Here is a 21,107-nt window from a genome sequence, read left to right on the forward strand (position 1 = left end):
GTCTTGGGGAGGCCTCATGTTTTGACAGGCTTCTGGGCTTGACCTTTACTCCTGATCTTAAATGGAATACGTACATCAAATCTGTTGCCAAGGCCACTGGAAAAATAGTGGGATCTTTCTATCAATCCAGTAGATATCTCACTGCTGGTGAAATTCTCTATCTATATAAGAGCCAGATACGTCCAAGTATGGAATACTGCCACATATGGGCAGGAGCTGCTAGAAAAGACTTGTCCTGCCTTGATAGGGTTCAAAATAGACTTTGTGGCCTAGTGGGAGATGTCCTTTTCTCTTCGCTGCAACATCTATCTCACAGAAGAGATGTTGCGAGTTTGTCTCTGCTTTATCGTTATTATCATGGAAAGTGTTCGACTGAGCTTCAATCTATGGTCCCTCCTCGCCAAACTTTCACAAGAAACACTCGTCTAGCTGAAAACACTATCAATAATTCCCCCCCCACTCTTTATCTGTGCCTAAACCTAAACATAGATTCCATGAACAAAGCTTCTTTCTTAGAATTGCACGCCTGTGGAATTGTCTTCCATTTTCCTGCTTTCCAGCTGTCTATAATATGGTTGTCTTCAAGTCCAACGTGAACAAGTTTCTGATGAGCCATTCCACTTAAATTAACAAATTTACCGAACTTCCATTACTATTGATTATTATATTGTCCTTTTGACTACTCTACACTCTTTAACCCTTATCCTTGAGTGGCCTATCGGCCTTGATAAGTGGTGACGCCTATGTAAAAAAAACAAAAAAACAAAAGTACCAGTCGTTGACTCAGTTCAAATTTTTTTATATCAACTTTGTTTCCGTTCGTAGCCAAGAGTAACCAACAAAATGATGTTTCCTTACAAAGAGAAAATGTTATATATATAATAATATAACTATACAAGTCAATAAAGTTACTTTTATGGTAGAAAAGTTCATGTGTTCGTATTTTTAAGTAGTTTGTAAAAAAAATTTTTTTTTTAATTCCCGAACCGATTAAAAAAAAAAATCAAAATGGCAGCGACTTTGAAATGGAGAGCCCAGTTTTCAATTTGAAGGAGGGGCACCTGTGCATTCTGTGTTAACAATTTAAGAGAGTTCCGTCAACGTAAGGAATATTTATAAACATATTTTAATGTTTTCCGTTATTTTGTGCTTGAGGAATATTCAATTATGGGATGTGTAGTTTATATAAAAATTCATTTAAGTAGTTATCGCCGCAAATTTTGTTTTAATTTCGGTTCGCTGAAATTATTTCAAGTAAAGAGCATTAAAAACTATTTCAAAACAAAAAAAAAACATGAACTGAACTTTTATTGACTATGGTAACATTTATTTCTTGTATATTTATTTTTTCGAGTAGTCGTTTGTTGGCTTTTCTGCTAAACACTCTTACTAAATAATATTGACGAAATATTGAAAAACAAAAAACAAAAACAGTTTTGAAAAATAAAGAAGCTTTACTTACTTTAGCAAAATAATCCGAAACAGCAAAATGGGATATTAAAAAAGTAAACACGTAATTACTTTAGTTTTTTAAAGCAAAGAATCGATATAAATATGAATAAGAAGAAAATGGCGCCCTTTTCAAGCAGAACAGCTTCGTTTCAGTTTTACAGTATTGAACGATGTAGTACTGCGCCGTCGGATTCAGGGTTGTACTATTGTATTATAAAGAACATGCAGAAAGGGTTGTAATCAACTGAATTCCTTCTAGTACACTGACAAAAAAAAAGCTTAAACAGATATATAAATAAAAATAAAAAGGTTATTTAAATGTTTTTAAAAAGACACGTAATCACGTGAACAGGATTTTTTCCTTCTTTGACACAATAACAAGTAACGTTCTTATTTTTTATTATTTATCTATTTTCGAAAAAGTGCCACGTGCAAGTGGAGAAGGAAAAAAACAGAGTTATGCAAAATTTGTGTCGAGAATTGTCTAAAGTTTCAACTTTTTTTTTTTGCTTTCACTTTAATAAGAACGTGAATTTATGACGTGACTTTATTCGACACAATATGATTCAATTCAAAAAAATAAATAAAAGCTAATTATTAAGATTAAAGTTAAGGTGTTATTGTGGACCCTCACCCCTTTTAAAAAACCTTGTTAAACTTTGTGACATATTTACATTCTTTGGAGGTCAGGCGCGAACGAACACCCAATAATTTTATTATACCATATTTCTTCAAACTGAAACATAATTATCAAAGTATATTTATGCAAATAGATATGAAAAGTCTTTGTTAAAGTTTGTGCCATATTTTCATGGCGTACAGGCGCGAACGCAGACCCCCACAATTTTATTATACCATCCCTATTTAAGTTTAAACATACTTATCAAAGTATTCTTATGTACATCTAAATCAAAAACCCTTGTAAACGTTTTTTTTTTCATACTTTGGGAGCCAGGCGCGAACACAGACCCCACAATTTTTATGAACCACCGTTCTGCCAGATCAAACATACCCATTCCTTATCCTCGATACATCTTCTATTATTATATGTAATAAGTTTTTTAAAATAGTCAACCATATAGGAGCCTATTCGTAACCAGACACACACACACACACACACACACACACACAGCTTTATATTATAAATATATATATATATATACTAGTATGGGTGCCCGGCATTGCCCGGGTGTTTGGAGGTGTGTGTTGAGCAAAAAAAAAAAAGTGGTATTAGGAAAGCAGGCTTGAACCGTGAAGGAGGAAAAGAACAGGAAAAAAAAATGTGACATCTTTGCTGTTACGACCACTGCCAAACTGGGAGTGACATAGGTTTTAATTAAGGCTAGACAATCGAAAAGAGGGGATGACTTTCGAAAATATCAGTGAAAAAAACGAACCCTCCCTGTAGAAAAGTGCCCAGTTGAGGGTGAAGAAATTAATGATTTTAGCTAATTTTTCGGTATTTGTCGTCTGAAGGGTCAAACTTCAAAACGATACTGAGCTTGTGAAAATCTGTTGCCTCTGTCAAAAGTTTTAGGCAAACATGCAAACATACATACATACATTTATATATTGGTATCTCAAATTTTCAACCCAAACCGATTAAAAAGCTTCCCCTATCTCTGAATACCCTTTATGTAAAATTTCAAATGTTTAGACCAGAAATTGTCTGAGTAATTTGGTAGAGATAGCAGGTGTCAAATTTTTTAAAAACTTTGACCCCTATTATGACCTCTTAACATTTATTGTTTTGGGCTCAAGCCAAGTTATTAAGTTAGATCCATGTCCAAAAAACCTATATCTAAAATTTCAATTGTTTATACCCAAAATTGGCGGAGGAGTTTGGTAGAGTTCTCGAAGGTCAAATCGTTGAACTTTGACCTCTTAACAGCCAAATTTCTGGCCGTAAACGGATTACAAAGATTTTCCCAAATCTGAGTACCCTGTATATCAAATTATGAGTCTGTAAACTGAAAATTGACTGAGTTATTGTGTAGGGAAATATACAGAGACAGGCAGACACACACACACACATACACAGACAGACAGACACTTTCACTTTTATATATATATAACTACTTCATTTTCTCACATAAAATCAATATACGAAAGTATAAATTTATGCGTAAACTTTAAGTATTTACTTCAAAAGTGCTCAATACGTAGGTAGAGCTAGTTAGTTATAAAATATATATGGCGATTAAGCTACACTGAATATTCCGCGTTTCATCCACTCTAGGATTCTTCAGGCTTATGCGCGAATTTTGTGGTTGTCTGCCCTTCTATTGAGATTTTAGTTAGCCAATCAGCTTTCTAGTATCCACCATGCCCTTCCTATCAGCCAATGGGCATGCACTTACCGGACAAAGGCTTATTTGATCTCTGGTTGACCTATTCCTTTGTGTATGCTCTATTTTGTCTGGATATCTAGCTTTAAATTTACGTTAGTTTTTTTTTATGTTAGTTTATATATATATATATATATATATATATATATATATATATATATATATATATATATATATATATATGTAATTGGTTGGTTTCTGTTTAAAAGCATTGGTAAATAGGAAATCAAATATAATATGTATATGGAAATACGTTTTAAAGTCATAGCAATGAAAAAAAGAAATAACCATTTAAAATTATAGTTATTTTGGTGAAGAGATTTGCCTTTGTCAAGAATTTTTTTTTTTTTTCCTTTTGTTGAATTACAATTAAATGCACATGAACCGCCTAAATTACAATCATGAGGCGTGAGTAAAAAAAAATTTGAGAAATACTCACCTATTACGTAGAATATCATGTTAGCCTCAAAGAGGCATGACACAATAAAAGCGAGGCAGATGGTCGAGAAGAGCTGTTTCGTGGCTGGCGGGTAACGCCAAGTCAGCAGGCTGAAACAAAATGAAAAAAAAAATCATTCTTTGTATCTCTCATCAAAATTACCAGAATTTGTTTCAGAATTTTTACTTTTACACCCACGTGACTAAATGAAGTTGAAAAACAAGCTAAGTGTTTGACTAAAATCAACAGCAACCCAAACGCTTGCTTTTTCATTAGCTATTTGTGAGTGTACAAGAACAAAAACAAGCTGAAAGCGAGACAAATTTCCAATCTAACAGCCTAACCCCTCCCCCCCATGTGCACGCAGAAGGAGAGGTCAGCGAAAAAAAAATGGATGAGTAACAATAATAATAAATTAGTGGGACCTGTGGAAATTCCACAGAAGACTCATTCATATGTAATATATTGATGTTGGCATTCTGTAGATGTTCAGCGTAAATGGAGGCGCTCTGATATTATTTTAGCTTTTTTTTTGTTAAAACTGCAAAAGTATTTATCTAAGCTAGCACTAATTTACACTATTGAACCTAATCAGGTTTTAATTGAGATAGGATATACCTAGATCTATGCAAACAATTTTGAACTACCTCCTGTCATTTATTGAGTAGATTTTCTTTAGACATTATTATATATGATTCTAGAGTGCAAAGGTTGCAACATCCAGAATTATTTACAGAGTATTTCCCAGTATAGACCATTTCAATTTTTATTCAATGTTATTTTTTCTAGGTTTACTTACCTATTTTGCCAATGATATCGATTTCTTCTTATTACTTACAATAGGTTTTTAAATGATGCTTATATAAATCTGTTCTTGAATTGGTAACTGTGGACCCTATATGTTCTGATTCTAGTATTATCAATGACTTCACATTTATATACTATATTAGAAATGAGACATTTACATTCTAAAGGACATTCATTAATATTTCTACAGTTACAAAGTGATTCATCTGCAGTATTTTGATTAGTTAAATAACCACACACACATACACACACACGCACACACATACACATATATTTATATAAAATAAAATCAATATAAAAATTTTTATGACTGAAATAAAAAAATGTAGAAATACTGCAAACATTTCACATACCTGTTAATTTTTTCCAAATTATCCGCCAAGGCACCGAGAGTATTCTGATTGAGTGAGAATAAAAAAAGAATAAAAGACAGAATTAGAAATTTTTGGCATAAAGATTTTGATTATTTAGACTATTGTTCTCATTTCGGTTGTTATTCTGACAGCGTTTCAAATGGTCCACATGAGTCTGTGGCATAATGGATTAAGTGCTAAGAAATAATCAGTTCTAAATTATAGCCTTTTGGAGGTCCAAGGTTCAATTCTAAGTACAGTCTAGCAAACATGTATGCAGTGTCTAATCTATATATATAAAAGCGAAAATGTATGTATGTATGTATGTATGTACGCTTTTCCCCAATGTCCACAAAAGGCTTCTTTCAGAAAAGCGCTTGCTCGGTTCACAACTTCTTAAAACTTTTATATCATCTATAAGTTGTAATATCTCAGAGTTACCCACGGAGCTCGCCTGTCTATTTAATTTTATTGACTTTCAAACGTTAATTATTCCACATTTCCCGCATCGGCACGCGTTACATTCGGTTTTCGGTAGAAAAAAAAGCGAAACTCGACTCTAATCACAGACCGAAAGCCAGTTGTCTCAAGAGAGCTAAGTAACGTTTGTTCAATGTCGACTTCGTCATATCAGACTGTAGCTTTCATTTCGCTCCTCCTAATAAACAGGGAGCGGGTTTTTAAAAACAAACAAACCGATTTATTCAAAACTGTCCCGCACAAAATCGTAACTGCTGAATACCTATCGCCGTCACGTCAATCAAAAACGCGCACCTGTTTTTTTTTTAAAACACTTTACTATATTCCAACTGCGCGTCGTGAAGGCTTCGGGTTTTTTTCACATACCCCGAAAAATACCCGGGCAACGCCGGGTACCCCTCGCTAGTAATATAATAAAGTATTACTTAAAACTTCTACCCTATCATAGGCGATAGAACAAAAACAATCTATCTCTTTAAATTAATTTTCGTTCGAAATTCTATACAAATTCCTGAGTTTGGCATAAAGATTTCCAAATTCGATACGATGCACCTGAAGAAGGTGACACTGATCGAAACATTGTGAGAATAACACCTAAAATGAGAAAATCTGAATAATCCAAACTACCAGAATCCATGGAAATTCCATGTACAAGGCTGGTTATAAAAGTAATGAATCCTATTTTTTAACAAAGGAATTTAAAAAGTTGGAGAACTACGAAGATGGGAGAGGTACCATTAAAATGAGCAACCTTTTGTGCTTCAGAATTCATTTTTCTACATAGTCACCACCATTCTCAAAGCACTTTTGCCAGTGATAGGGTGGTGACTGTGCATGGGATGTCCAGAGTGCGCTTTGTCACTCACAAATCGTTGAACTCATCTCCTAACTGTGCTGACATCAGCTATATCAGTTTTATAAACATTCAACAGTGAATTTTGATTGGTTCAATTTTTTGTACATGGAGAAATTCAATAACACATCTGTTTCTGACAAAAGTCCATGACAGGTGTTGCTTTCTTAGTTTCACATTGTCAATATCTATAACAGAGAGATGAAACTTTCAGGTCATAAATGCATAAGTTCAGTCATCATAGCAATGCAATTTGCAGTCCCCTCTGATCCATTCGACCAGAATAAAAAAAAGTAGGAGACATTACTTTTGGAATGCCTCATGTATAATTCATGTGTTGTACATTGCTGTTATGTTAAAAAATATTTTTGATGTTTGATGCAAACTCAAACCCCATGATATTATTGTATCACCATCATTATAGAACTGATACTACATCTTGATCCTAGTCCAACAGCTAAGAAAGTGTATTTTAGTCTGAGTTTAACATTCAACACAACAGCAGCTGGGAGGTGACGATGGCTCAGTGGTTAATGATACGGCCTGACAATCTGGGTGTACCAAGTTTGAGTTCAATTTGTTCCACAGAAACAATTTTACTTAAGAGCATTGGCAACTTTCACATGATCCCTCTCGCAAATACCTGATGTCTTTCTAGAAAAGAATTCTAACTAGAAAGACATCATGGAAACGAATGCCAACAATTATCCTCAGATTCATGCGAAATGAATGAATGATGCTCAACAACAATAGCAGGGAGTTGACGGTGGCTCGGTGGTTAACGATGCGGATTGACAACCTGAGTGTGTCAACTTTGAATCCAGTTCATTGCACAGAAACACTTTTATTTAGGAATATTGGCAACCTTCATATGGTTCCTTCTTTGAATACCCGATATCTCTTCTAGAGACGAATGCCAATAAAATCATCATGAATAATGCTTCTCCTCATTCTTGTTCTCCGCATCACCAGCATCAGCATCATCATCATCATCATCAAAAATAACAACATTAGATGAATCTTTTCAAAATTATTTAACTTTGCATTGCACGTTTGTTGATCTTATCCTAAAAAAAAAAAAAAAGGGGGGGGGGGGTCGTCGTCATTGTCACCATAATTGCATTTGGTATAACATCAGTTTTACATGCTGGCATGTGTTGGACAGCTTTTCGAAATTAATTCTATGCTAACTTATCTCTGGCCAAGTCTTTATTCTGCACACATTACTTTACACTCTCCAGATTTAATTTTCCTCTGGGGCATCAAATCTAAGCTTATCTTTAAAACTTCCATTGGACATCCATCATATTATTCACATATCATTTCTCTCCATGCAACACATCTGATTCTGTTACCTCAACTGTTCTACATCTACTAACCCATGAACTTTCATTCCTTATTTCAATGTGACCAAACCAAGTGAGTCTCCTGTTCTACATACATCAGTCATCAGATCTAAGCTTATCTTTAAAACTTTCATTGCACATTCATCATTATAATTACTCTCCATGCAACACATACCATCAACCCTCACTGTCCATGTTTTACTTCCATACATCATCACATTGCATACATATGTTTGTTAGACTCTTTTCTTGATTGACAGTAGTAATACTCTGCTGGTTAGGAATTGATTTCCAAACTAACTTATCTCTAGCCAGGTCTTTATTTATCCATCTTTCTCTCAAGTCTTTTATTGTTACTTCCCATGTTTTCCTTGGGATTCCCATGTGAACCAAACTTGGTATCAAAACTTTCTATAAATGTACTAACCTCAGAACTTATCCACTCTTTCAAAATGTGACCAAAACTTTCACAAGAAACACTTGTCTAGCTACAACCTCTATCAACAATTTCCTCCGCTCTCTATCTGTGCATAAATGTAAATGTAAATTCCCTGAACAAAGCTTCTTTCTTAGAACTGCCCACTTGTGGAACTTTGTTCTACTAGCCTGTTTTCTATCTACCTAAAACATGGTTGTCTTCAAGTCTAATGTAAACAAACTAACTTATCTTTGACCAGATCTTTATTCATTCATTTTTCTCTCAAGTTCATCATTGTTTTCTCCCATGTTTCCCTTGACCTCCTGTGTGCTAACCTGTTACTGAAACTGTTCGACATTTACTAACCCAAGAATACATCCATTCTTTCAATGTGGCCATACCATTAAAGTTTCCTGATCTGCACAAATCTCCTTATACTGTCCAGATTTAATCTTCTATTGGAGTTCATCAAAACTAAGCCGGACTTCAAAACTCACATTACACATCCATCATATCATTCTCATATAATTTCTCTCCATGCAACACATATCCTCAACCTTCACTAATCATGTTTCACTTCCATACATCATTACACTGCATACATATATACACACACAGACTCTTCTCTTGGTAATGTTCTGCTGGTTAGTAATGGTAGAAAAGTTCTATGAAGTTATTCCATCCATTTCTAACTCTTGCAATCATACTAGCACCTGCTCCCGCTTGTGTTCCAATCATATTACGACAACAATACATGTACAAACATGAAATTGCTCACCTGCACTTTCTTGGCCACTTGAAGTACAACGTTAAATTTATCGGACACACCTTTATCTTTATTATCCTCAGATTCCTACAAAGAAAAGATCAAAAAAAAAAAAAAAATAGAGATTATATTTTTGAAATTTTTGAAATGAGGATGATAATTTGTATTATTCGAATTATTCGGACTACTGTTCTCATCTTGAGTGTTTTATTTTTTACAATGTTTCAGCTGATGAAACCTCTGACCTTTTTCAGATGTATCTTGTGAAATTTAGGAATTTTTCTGTCAAACTTAGTGTAACCGATAAAGTAACAAATAAAATTCAGTTGTAAGCGACACTCTTCTAGAGGTTGAAGGTTAAATCTTCAATATGAGCGATACTAAGAATACAATTGCGAATTACTTAAAACTTATACTCGGTCATGGCTGATGGAACAAGAACATGCTATATTAGTGGATTAAATTAAATGTTCTGTTTGAAATTCCATGCAGATTCCTGAGTTCTATAGAAAGATTTCCGTGCACTACAAGATACGCCGGAAGAAGGTTGGAAACTACATTGGCTGAAACATTGTGAAAATAACACTCAGGATGAGAAAAGTCGTCCGAAGAATCTAAATACTGCCCCCCTCCCCCGCCTCCAAACTGCAATTTTCAGAATAGCTAGTAAATGATTTCTATTATCAAAATTTTACAAAAATCTAAAGTACTTTAAATTTTTCCAGTACCTTTTTTCTCCTTTTGTATAAACTATATTAAACTAAATACAGCCCACATTACTAACTCTCACTCTTTATTTATAAAACTGTTATCTTTGTTTTTTTTTTTGTTGACGACAAACTGAGTTATAAAAAATTAGAAGAAAAAAGAAAACTTTTTCAGATGTATCTTGTGAAATTTGGGAATTTTTCTATCAAACTTAGTATAACAGATAAATTACTAATTAAAATTATGACACTCTTCTGGAGGTTGAAGGTTTAATCCTCAGTGCAGGTGATACTAAGAATACAATTCCGAATTACTTAAGACTTCTACACACTCATGATTGATGGAATGAGAACATGCTACTGTAACAGATTACATATGAGTTTGTGTGAAAATATCAGCAGTAGCTGAACAGATGACTAGCAAAGGTTTTAGCAGCAGCAGCAGCCGTTCGAGCATTATGTAAATTAACAAGTGTGCATGACAAGAAAAAGAAAACTAAGAACAGCACGTGGTTAGGAGAAGTAAAAGTATACGCCAAAAAAGATGGACGTGTAAAATTGAAGGCGAGAAATGATTGGCATGAGGTCAGGAGAAAAAAAGTGCGTGCTAGGCCCCGTGGTGGTAGAGAGAGACTTTTAAGCTGGTGTCGAGATGGCAGGGTTTTGTTTAATACCATTACTTTCTAAACAATGTCTGCTTCTTGCTTTTTTTTTTTACTGTTCATTTTGCAGACGAAATGAACAGTAAAAAGAAAAAAAAAAAGAAATCAAAAAGCAAGCATTGTTTGGAAAGTAACGGTATTAAATGATTTTTGTTAAAACAGAAAAATGCTGAGTCGGATTTATCTATCTTTGTTTGTTTGTTCCTGCAACGGTAACCACAGTACACTACCTCTGTGAATTCAATAGGAGGTTCTGTTCCAAAAACGTTTGACAAAAAGATTCCCGAGTTGGACAAGATACACCTGAAGAAGGTTGGAAGTTACATTGTTTGTTGAAGGTTTTTTTCATAAAACGACAAACAAAAAAATTAATAGCTATGAAATCTACTCCTTGTACCGTTTTCAGAATCTTTGATAATGAAAAGAGGTTGACAAGTCTGTCTGTGGTGATCAGCCGGACTTTGTCTTATATCCAGGATAACCCGGATGAGAAAATACACATAACCCCAATAGGCAATGTCTTCTTTTCAGAATGTTGAATAAAGATGGAAAACAAAAACAAATTCACACAATTTTCTTATATCAATTCAAGCTAGGCCGAAAAGCTGCTGAAACAGCTCACGATATCAACAAAGCATTTGGCCCAGGAACCACTACTGAACGCATAGCACAATGGTGGTTTAAGAAATTTCGTGGCGGCGACGAGAGTCTTGAAGATTATGAGCGTAGTGGTCGGTCATCGGATGCTGACAACGATCAATTAAGAGCCTTAGTCGAAGCCAATCCTCACACAACTGTTTGAGAATTTTCTTCTGAATTAGACATAACATATACAACAATTTCCAACCACTTGAAAGATTGGAAAGATAAAAAAAACTCGATAAATAGGTACCGCACAAATTGAACAACAATGAAAAGAAACACCATTATGAAGTGTCATCTTCTCTTCTTTTACGCAACAAGAACGACACGTTTCATGACTGGGTTTTGACTTGAGATGAAAAGTGGGTTCTTTACAACAACTAGTGATGCTCAACTCAGTGGTTGGATGGTGACAAAGCTCTATGATATTTCCCGAAGCCAGAGTTTCACCAAAAGAAGGTTATGCTGACTGTTTGGTGGTCTGCGACTGGTTTCATCCATTAGAGTTTATTGGCAAAACCATTATAGCAGAAAAGTACTGTCAACAAATGAAATGCATCAACAACACCCAACATGAGTCAACAGAAAAAGCCCAATTCTCCTCCTTGACAATGTCCGACCACACGTTGCTAAATTGAACCTGCAGAAGTTGAATGAATTGGGCTACGAAACTCTGCCTCATCCACCATATTCTCCAGACCTCTCACCTATCGACTATCACTTTTTCAAGCATCTCAATAACTTTCTGCGTGAGAAACACTTCAAAAACCTAAGCGATATGACCCGAATTAATTGCTACCAGAACACAAGATATTTACATTATTAGCATAAATACACTTGTTTTGCGTGTTGATTCTGATGGTGCTTATTTCGATCAATAAATTTTTGTTTGAGACAAGATATGTTCATTTGAATTTAAAAGTTAAAAACTACAAGAATTTTCTTGTCAACCTGATAACATCAGGAATATATATATATATATATATATATATGTATGTATATATGTATGTATATATATGTATATATATATATATATATATAAAACTATTTCATACTGTATATATATATATATATATATATATATATATATATATATATATATATAAAACTACTTCATTTACTCACATAAAATTAATAAACGAAAGTATAGATTTATGCGTAAACTTTAAGTATTTACTTCAAAAGTGCTCAATACGTAGGTAGAGCTAGTTAGTAATTTATAAAAAATATATATGCCGATTAAGTTGCATTGAATATTCCGCATTTCATCCACTCTAGGATTCTTCAGGCTTATGAAGAATTCTAGAGTGGATGAAACGCGGAATATTCAGTGTAGCTTAATCGCCATATATATTTTATAAATTACTATATATATATATGTGCTTTCTTTTTATTCGGTCCATTGTATCTCTGATTCTTTTCAATTCGTATCTCAGATACAAAAATTACCTTTATCTAAAAATACCGAGTTCTTGGCTTCCTTTGACATTAATAGTCTTTATACTAATATACCTTTGGATGAAACCATTGGTATTTGTGCTGACTATCTATACCGTGGCCCCTTAAAATCTCCACAATTTCCTGAACGAATTTTTGTTGAACTAATGGAACTTGCTACTAAATCAGTCTCCTTTAGTTTCAACAACATTATGTACCGTCAAATTGATGGGATATCAATGGGTAGCCCTCTTGGTCCTTCATTAGCCAATATTTTCGTTGGATTTTTGGAAAACGAATTATTTTCCAAAATTATTAAGCCAGCATTCTACACACGCTACGTTGATGATACTTTTGCATGCTTTCCCTCTCGGAGCGAAGCTAAACAGTTTCTTCGTCTTCTTTGCAACCTGCATCCATCTTTACAATTTACTATGGAGGTTGAAGACTGTAGCTCTCTCCCATTCCTCGACGTTCGTGTTTCTAAAGTTGGTACTACGTTTGAGACCTCTGTTTATAGAAAACCTACATTTACAGGGCTCTATCTTAATTGGTTTTCTTTTGCCCCTCAGTCTAGAAAAATAAACCTCATTAGCGCTCTTACGCATCGTGCACTTATGATTTGTTCACCAAACCGTCTTGATACGGAACTTGGTGAAATTACAACTATTTTTCTTAATAATGGATATCCCATTAATATAATAAAATCTACTATTGAACGTAAAATTACTACATTTAATAGCGGTAAACATATTGGTCCATCACGTTGTCCCATTTATCTAAAATTACCATGGTTGGGTCCTGATGGCCTTCATATTGTTAAAAGGATTTCTTCTGCTACTCAACGATGTTTTCCAGCTACTATGCTTAGAGTAGTTTACACAACTCGAACCTTTTTCTCTTCTTTTCGTAAAGATGTTTTGCCAACCATTCAAAAGAACTCTGTTGTTTATAAATTCGTTTGTCAGTGTGGAGCTGACTACGTTGGCAAAACGTCCCAAAGATTAGAAATGAGAATATCCCAACATATCCCTCGGGATATTCGACTACACCAGGTTTCGAGAGCATCCGGGCACTCCCAGGCTCATGAGTCTGCCATTGGCGATCACCTGTTGAGTATAAATAGGTGTGCCGATCAATATTCCGATGGGTGGTTTTCTGTTTTATACAGTGCTAGGTCGAACTATCATCTCAATATCATTGAGGCGTTAGTTATTAACAACTCTCGACCTAGCCTGTGTAGACAAAAGATTCTTAGACATCAGTTGGAGATATTCATTGATTTAAAACCACCTGAACAGTGAGATTTTTTTTTTTTTTTTTTTTTTCTCCACTGTTCTTCCAACTGTAACCAAAATTCCCCTCTTCCCTCATTCGTTTTCTTAGTTTTTAATCTATCATTCTGACGTTTCCTCTTAGAGGGTCAGACGATAAGGCCTTAGGGAAAATTTTAATTTCACCTGCCCATTTCTTGTTTTTTTTTTGGTATTTAAATTAAATTATGTTTCCTCTGAAATTTCTCCTTCCATTCTGCTGTACCAAAAATTTACTTACATATTTTCGAGGTCGGTACAACTCACAATTTATCAAAACGTTAAACAAAGTTATACGTATTAAAAATAAGTTAATCGTTTTGAAGTGTAGGATGGAATTTCTTAAATCTTGCCGCCTAAATCATGTTGCTCCCGGTTATATCTGCCATCGTATTTCTAAAATTAAATGTAGAAATACATTGGCAGTTCAACGTGTTTTCCTACAAGATGAAATCCTGTTTAATTCTGATACATATAATTCGTTACGTAGTAAACACCTTTTTCTTTGGGCCATGGTTTGGAAAGAACTATCTTTCTTTGATAAACTCCGTTTTTCTAGGTTTTTATCCATCGGCGATAATTTTACCCGTATTAAATGTACTTCTTCTTATGATAAATATTTAAAAAATTTAATTACTAAGAAGTTTGGGATTATAACAAATTTGGATAAACATATATTTAATTATTCTTCTCATGTTTTGTCCACTACAGAAGAATTTGTTTTATCTGCTGGCTTACAATTTTGCATTCCTCCCCCTTCTGTTGATAAAATCTCAGTATTTAGTGAAATTGAATTATTGTATACTCAATTAAAACACCATTCGCCTATCTCTACTGATGAATTAACTAGTGTTAAAATTCAGTTGGGCGAATTAGGTCGGAGGTTTTCTGCCATAAATACTAAATCTAGTGATTTTGTTTGGCAGAAAAATCATTTTGAAGCCGCAAAATTAATTAGGTCTAATCCCGACATTTACCTTTCTCGCCCGGATAAAGGATCGGGCGTTGTTATACTGTACAAAACGGATTATATCTCCAAAATGTTACAAATCTTGGACGATAAAAGTAAGTTTCTCCGTTTGGGTGATTTATGCCATGATGATACTTTTCGTATGGAAATAAAAATCCAGAAAAGATTTCTTCAACTTCATAAAAGCGGATTTATTTCTAAGGAGATTTATGATAGAATCCGACCCATCGGTTCTCAAAGGCCTAGAATGTACGGTTTACCCAAGGTCCATAAACCCAACATTCCTTTGCGACCCATTTTATCTATGTTGGGTTCTGCACAACACGAACTTGGTAAATGGCTAGTTGACCTTCTTAAACCTGTGCTTTCTTTTTATTCGGTCCATTGATCTCTGATTCTTTTCAATTCGTATCTCAGATACAAAAATTACCTTTATCTAAAAATATCGAGTTCTTGGCTTCCTTTGACATTAATAGTCTTTATACTAATATACCTTTGGATGAAACCATTGGTATTTGTGCTGACTATCTATACCGTGGCCCCTTAAAATCTCCACAATTTCCTGAACGAATTTTTGTTGAACTAATGGAACTTGCTACTAAATCAGTCTCCTTTAGTTTCAACAACATTATATACCGTCAAATTGATGGGATATCAATGGGTAGCCCTCTTGGTCCTTCGTTAGCCAATATTTTCGTTGGATTTTTGGAAAACGAATTATTTTCCAAAATTATTAAGCCAGCATTCTACACACGCTACGTTGATGATACTTTTGCATGCTTTCCCTCTCGGAGCGAAGCTAAACAGTTTCTTTGTCTTCTTTGCAACCTGCATCCATCTTTACAATTTACTATGGAGGTTGAAGACTGTAGCTCTCTCCCATTCCTCGACGTTCATGTTTCTAAAGTTGGTACTACGTTTGAGACCTCTGTTTATAGAAAACCTACATTTACAGGGCTCTATCTTAATTGGTTTTCTTTTGCCCCTCAGTCTAGAAAAATAAACCTCATTAGCGCTCTTACGCATCGTGCACTTATGATTTGTTCACCAAACCGTCTTGATACGGAACTTGGTGAAATTACAACTATTTTTCTTAATAATGGATATCCCATTAATATAATAAAATCTACTATTGAACGTAAAATTACTACATTTAATAGCGGTAAACATATTGGTCCATCACGTCGTCCCATTTATCTAAAATTACCATGGTTGGGTCCTGATGGCCTTCATATTGTTAAAAGGATTTCTTCTGCTACTCAACGATGTTTTCCAGCTACTATGCTTAGAGTAGTTTACACAACTCGAACCTTTTTCTCTTCTTTTCGTAAAGATGTTTTGCCAACCATTCAAAAGAACTCTGTTGTTTATAAATTCGTTTGTCAGTGTGGAGCTGACTACGTTGGCAAAACGTCCCAAAGATTAGAAATGAGAATATCCCAACATATCCCTCGGGATATTCGACTACACCAGGTTTCGAGAGCATCCGGGCACTCCCAGGCTCATGAGTCTGCCATTGGCGATCACCTGTTGAGTATAAATAGGTGTGCCGATCAATATTCCGATGGGTGGTTTTCTGTTTTATACAGTGCTAGGTCGAACTATCATCTCAATATCATTGAGGCGTTAGTTATTAACAACTCTCGACCTAGCCTGTGTAGACAAAAGATTCTTAGACATCAGTTGGAGATATTCATTGATTTAAAACCACCTGAACAGTGAGATTTTTTTTTTTTTTTTTTTTTTCTCCACTGTTCTTCCAACTGTAACCAAAATTCCCCTCTTCCCTCATTCGTTTTCTTAGTTTTTAATCTATCATTCTGACGTTTCCTCTTAGAGGGTCAGACGATAAGGCCTTAGGGAAAATTTTAATTTCACCTGCCCATTTCTTGTTTTTTTTTTGGTATTTAAATTAAATTATGTTTCCTCTGAAATTTCTCCTTCCATTCTGCTGTACCAAAAATTTACTTACATATTTTCGAGGTCGGTACAACTCACAATTTATCAAAACGTTAAACAAAGTTATACGTATTAAAAATAAGTTAATCGTTTTGAAGTGTAGGATGGAATTTCTTAAATCTTGCCGCCTAAATCATGTTGCTCCCGGTTATATCTGCCATCGTATTTCTAAAATTAAATGTAGAAATACATTGGCAGTTCAACGTGTTTTCCTACAAGATGAAATCCTGTTTAATTCTGATACATATAATTCGTTACGTAGTAAACACCTTTTTCTTTGGGCCATGGTTTGGAAAGAACTATCTTTCTTTGATAAACTCCGTTTTTCTAGGTTTTTATCCATCGGCGATAATTTTACCCGTATTAAATGTACTTCTTCTTATGATAAATATTTAAAAAATTTAATTACTAAGAAGTTTGGGATTATAACAAATTTGGATAAACATATATTTAATTATTCTTTTCATGTTTTGTCCACTACAGAAGAATTTGTTTTATCTGCTGGCTTACAATTTTGCATTCCTCCCCCTTCTGTTGATAAAATCTCAGTATTTAGTGAAATTGAATTATTGTATACTCAATTAAAACACCATTCGCCTATCTCTACTGATGAATTAACTAGTGTTAAAATTCAGTTGGGCGAATTAGGTCGGAGGTTTTCTGCCATAAATACTAAATCTAGTGATTTTGTTTGGCAGAAAAATCATTTTGAAGCCGCAAAATTAATTAGGTCTAATCCCGACATTTACCTTTCTCGCCCGGATAAAGGATCGGGCGTTGTTATACTTAACAAAACGGATTATATCTCCAAAATGTTACAAATCTTGGACGATAAAAGTAAGTTTCTCCGTTTGGGTGATTTATGCCATGATGATACTTTTCGTATGGAAATAAAAATCCAGAAAAGATTTCTTCAACTTCATAAAAGCGGATTTATTTCTAAGGAGATTTATGATAGAATCTGACCCATCGGTTCTCAAAGGCCTAGAATGTACGGTTTACCCAAGGTCCATAAACCCAACATTCCTTTGCGACCCATTTTATCTATGTTGGGTTCTGCACAACACGAACTTGGTAAATGGCTAGTTGACCTTCTTAAACCTGTGCTTTCTTTTTATTCGGTCCATTGTATCTCTGATTCTTTTCAATTCGTATCTCAGATACAAAAATTACCTTTATCTAAAAATACCGAGTTCTTGGCTTCCTTTGACATTAATAGTCTTTATACTAATATACCTTTGGATGAAACCATTGGTATTTGTGCTGACTATCTATACCGTGGCCCCTTAAAATCTCCACAATTTCCTGAACGAATTTTTGTTGAACTAATGGAACTTGCTACTAAATCAGTCTCCTTTAGTTTCAACAACATTATGTACCGTCAAATTGATGGGATATCAATGGGTAGCCCTCTTGGTCCTTCGTTAGCCAACATTTTCGTTGGATTTTTGGAAAACGAATTATTTTCCAAAATTATTAAGCCAGCATTCTACACACGCTACGTTGATGATACTTTTGCATGCTTTCCCTCTCGGAGCGAAGCTAAACAGTTTCTTCGTCTTCTTTGCAACCTGCATCCATCTTTACAATTTACTATGGAGGTTGAAGACTGTAGCTCTCTCCCATTCCTCGACGTTCGTGTTTCTAAAGTTGGTACTACGTTTGAGACCTCTGTTTATAGAAAACCTACATTTACAGGGCTCTATCTTAATTGGTTTTCTTTTGCCCCTCAGTCTAGAAAAATAAACCTCATTAGCGCTCTTACGCATCGTGCACTTATGATTTGTTCACCAAACCGTCTTGATACGGAACTTGGTGAAATTACAACTATTTTTCTTAATAATGGATATCCCATTAATATAATAAAATCTACTATTGAACGTAAAATTACTACATTTAATAGCGGTAAACATATTGGTCCATCACGTTGTCCCATTTATCTAAAATTACCATGGTTGGGTCCTGATGGCCTTCATATTGTTAAAAGGATTTCTTCTGCTACTCAACGATGTTTTCCAGCTACTATGCTTAGAGTAGTTTACACAACTCGAACCTTTTTCTCTTCTTTTCGTAAAGATGTTTTGCCAACCATTCAAAAGAACTCTGTTGTTTATAAATTCGTTTGTCAGTGTGGAGCTGACTACGTTGGCAAAACGTCCCAAAGATTAGAAATGAGAATATCCCAACATATCCCTTGGGATATTCGACTACACCAGGTTTCGAGAGCATCCGGGCACTCCCAGGCTCATGAGTCTGCCATTGGCGATCACCTGTTGAGTATAAATAGGTGTGCCGATCAATATTCCGATGGGTGGTTTTCTGTTTTATACAGTGCTAGGTCGAACTATCATCTCAATATCATTGAGGCGTTAGTTATTAACAACTCTCGACCTAGCCTGTGTAGACAAAAGATTCTTAGACATCAGTTGGAGATATTCATTGATTTAAAACCACCTGAACAGTGAGATTTTTTTTTTTTTTTTTCTCCACTGTTCTTCCAACTGTAACCAAAATTCCCCTCTTCCCTCATTCGTTTTCTTAGTTTTTAATCTATCATTCTGACGTTTCCTCTTAGAGGGTCAGACGATAAGGCCTTAGGGAAAATTTTAATTTCACCTGCCCATTTCTTGTTTTTTTTTGGTATTTAAATTAAATTATGTTTCCTCTGAAATTTCTCCTTCCATTCTGCTGTACCAAAAATTTACTTATATATATATATATATATATATATATATATATATATATATATATAATCACTACATGTTGTTTATATTTATCTATTTATTTGTACATAAATAATTGGGAATTGTTTTAATTAAAGGGACCTGTACAACATCTAATAATGACTGCAAATTGTTTTTGCATTCAAAAACAGTTGCCTGACATGTGAAACATCCTACACACATTGAAGCTGGTAAGCCATCATTTTTTGTCTCCACTGTGGCAATTTTCAAACTACAGAAGACAATAAATTGGATATGATGATGATCATGCAGGAGACAAACAAACAAAAAAAAAAAAAATAAAAAAAAATTAAAACAAAAAAAAACAAATAAAAAAATTAAAACAAAAAAACAAATAAAAAAAAATTAAAACAAAAAACAAATAAAAAAAAATTAAAACAAAAAACAAATAAAAAAAAAATTAAAACAAAAGAACAAAAAAAAATTTAAAAAAAAACAAATAAAAAAAATTAAAACAAAAAAAAAACAAATAAAAAAATTAAAACAAAAAAAACAAAAAAAAAATTAAAACAAAAAAACAAATAAAAAATTAAAACAAAAAAAAACAAATAAAAAAAATTAAAACAAAAAAACAAATAAAAAAAAAAAAAAAATAAAAAATTTAAAAAAAAAATTAAAACAAAAAAAAAAGACAAAAAACAAATACTTACTTTCACTTCTTCCCCTGGATCAAGGTAATGAAGATTTAGGTTCCAGCCTCTGTGGAATAAAAATAAAAAGTGATTAAAAATAAAAAAAATTAAACATCACACTGAGAGTGCACACCTGCACCAAGATTCAATAATATCACATAGTATATATACTCTGAAGTCAGAAACATATCTTCATTGAGCTTGTTATTTGAGACAATCTGGTGGAGTACATAAAGTATGTATAATATATACGATAATAAACTGGCAACAATACACGTTTCATTTAAAGTTAATATAAATATTTCAACCACTCAGAGACAACTTTTAACAGCATGCCAAGGAATAGATGGACTGAAATAATTACAAGCTTTAAAAGCGGGCAGAAAAAAGGTATACATATATTCTTTATTAGAAATATTAAAAATATTTTCCTTACTTTTCCACCCTATTCTATTTTTATTTTATTTATTAACCTCTTTTTCTTTATTTTTTAAATATTTCCAGGAATATCTGCCCTACTACAAAAATGCTAGTTTATTTTGGTGTCTTTAACCTCCCCCTTCCCCGCTCCCATTTTTGCTGATGAGGAGACTTTGTTTAAATAAAAAAATCTTTTTATCAAATTATTGTTCAAGACTTATCGTCTATTTCAATAAAAACATTGTTTCTGAAACAATCGTACAATTGATTTTGTTTGTTTTCCTTTTGAAACTGATTTTTAATTCAAAATTATGAATCATTTTACTCAACATATATATATATATATATATATATATATA

The 21,107-nt window shown here is 33.8% G+C and overlaps 1 protein-coding gene across 7 annotated transcripts in view; it reads right to left on the reverse strand.

The window, feature by feature from the left end:
- LOC145256505 (GRAM domain-containing protein 4-like) overlaps positions 1–21,107 on the reverse strand; it is a 390,407-nt gene that overhangs the window by 146,675 nt on the left and 222,625 nt on the right. For all 7 annotated transcript variants that reach the window (XM_080115472.1, XM_080115469.1, XM_080115470.1 and 4 more), the window contains exons 10-13: positions 20,347–20,395; positions 9,275–9,349; positions 5,400–5,443; positions 4,240–4,349 (exon numbers count right to left, since the gene is read on the reverse strand). In XM_080115472.1, coding sequence (XP_079971598.1) covers positions 4,240–4,349; positions 5,400–5,443; positions 9,275–9,349; positions 20,347–20,395 — 278 coding nt within the window. The remainder of the gene's footprint in view (positions 1–4,239; positions 4,350–5,399; positions 5,444–9,274; positions 9,350–20,346; positions 20,396–21,107) is intronic.

The sequence above is a fragment of the Euprymna scolopes genome, chromosome 32 (genome assembly GCF_053919585.1).
Source record: "Euprymna scolopes isolate OS-2025 chromosome 32, ASM5391958v1, whole genome shotgun sequence".
NCBI classification, from domain to species: domain Eukaryota; kingdom Metazoa; phylum Mollusca; class Cephalopoda; order Sepiida; family Sepiolidae; genus Euprymna; species Euprymna scolopes.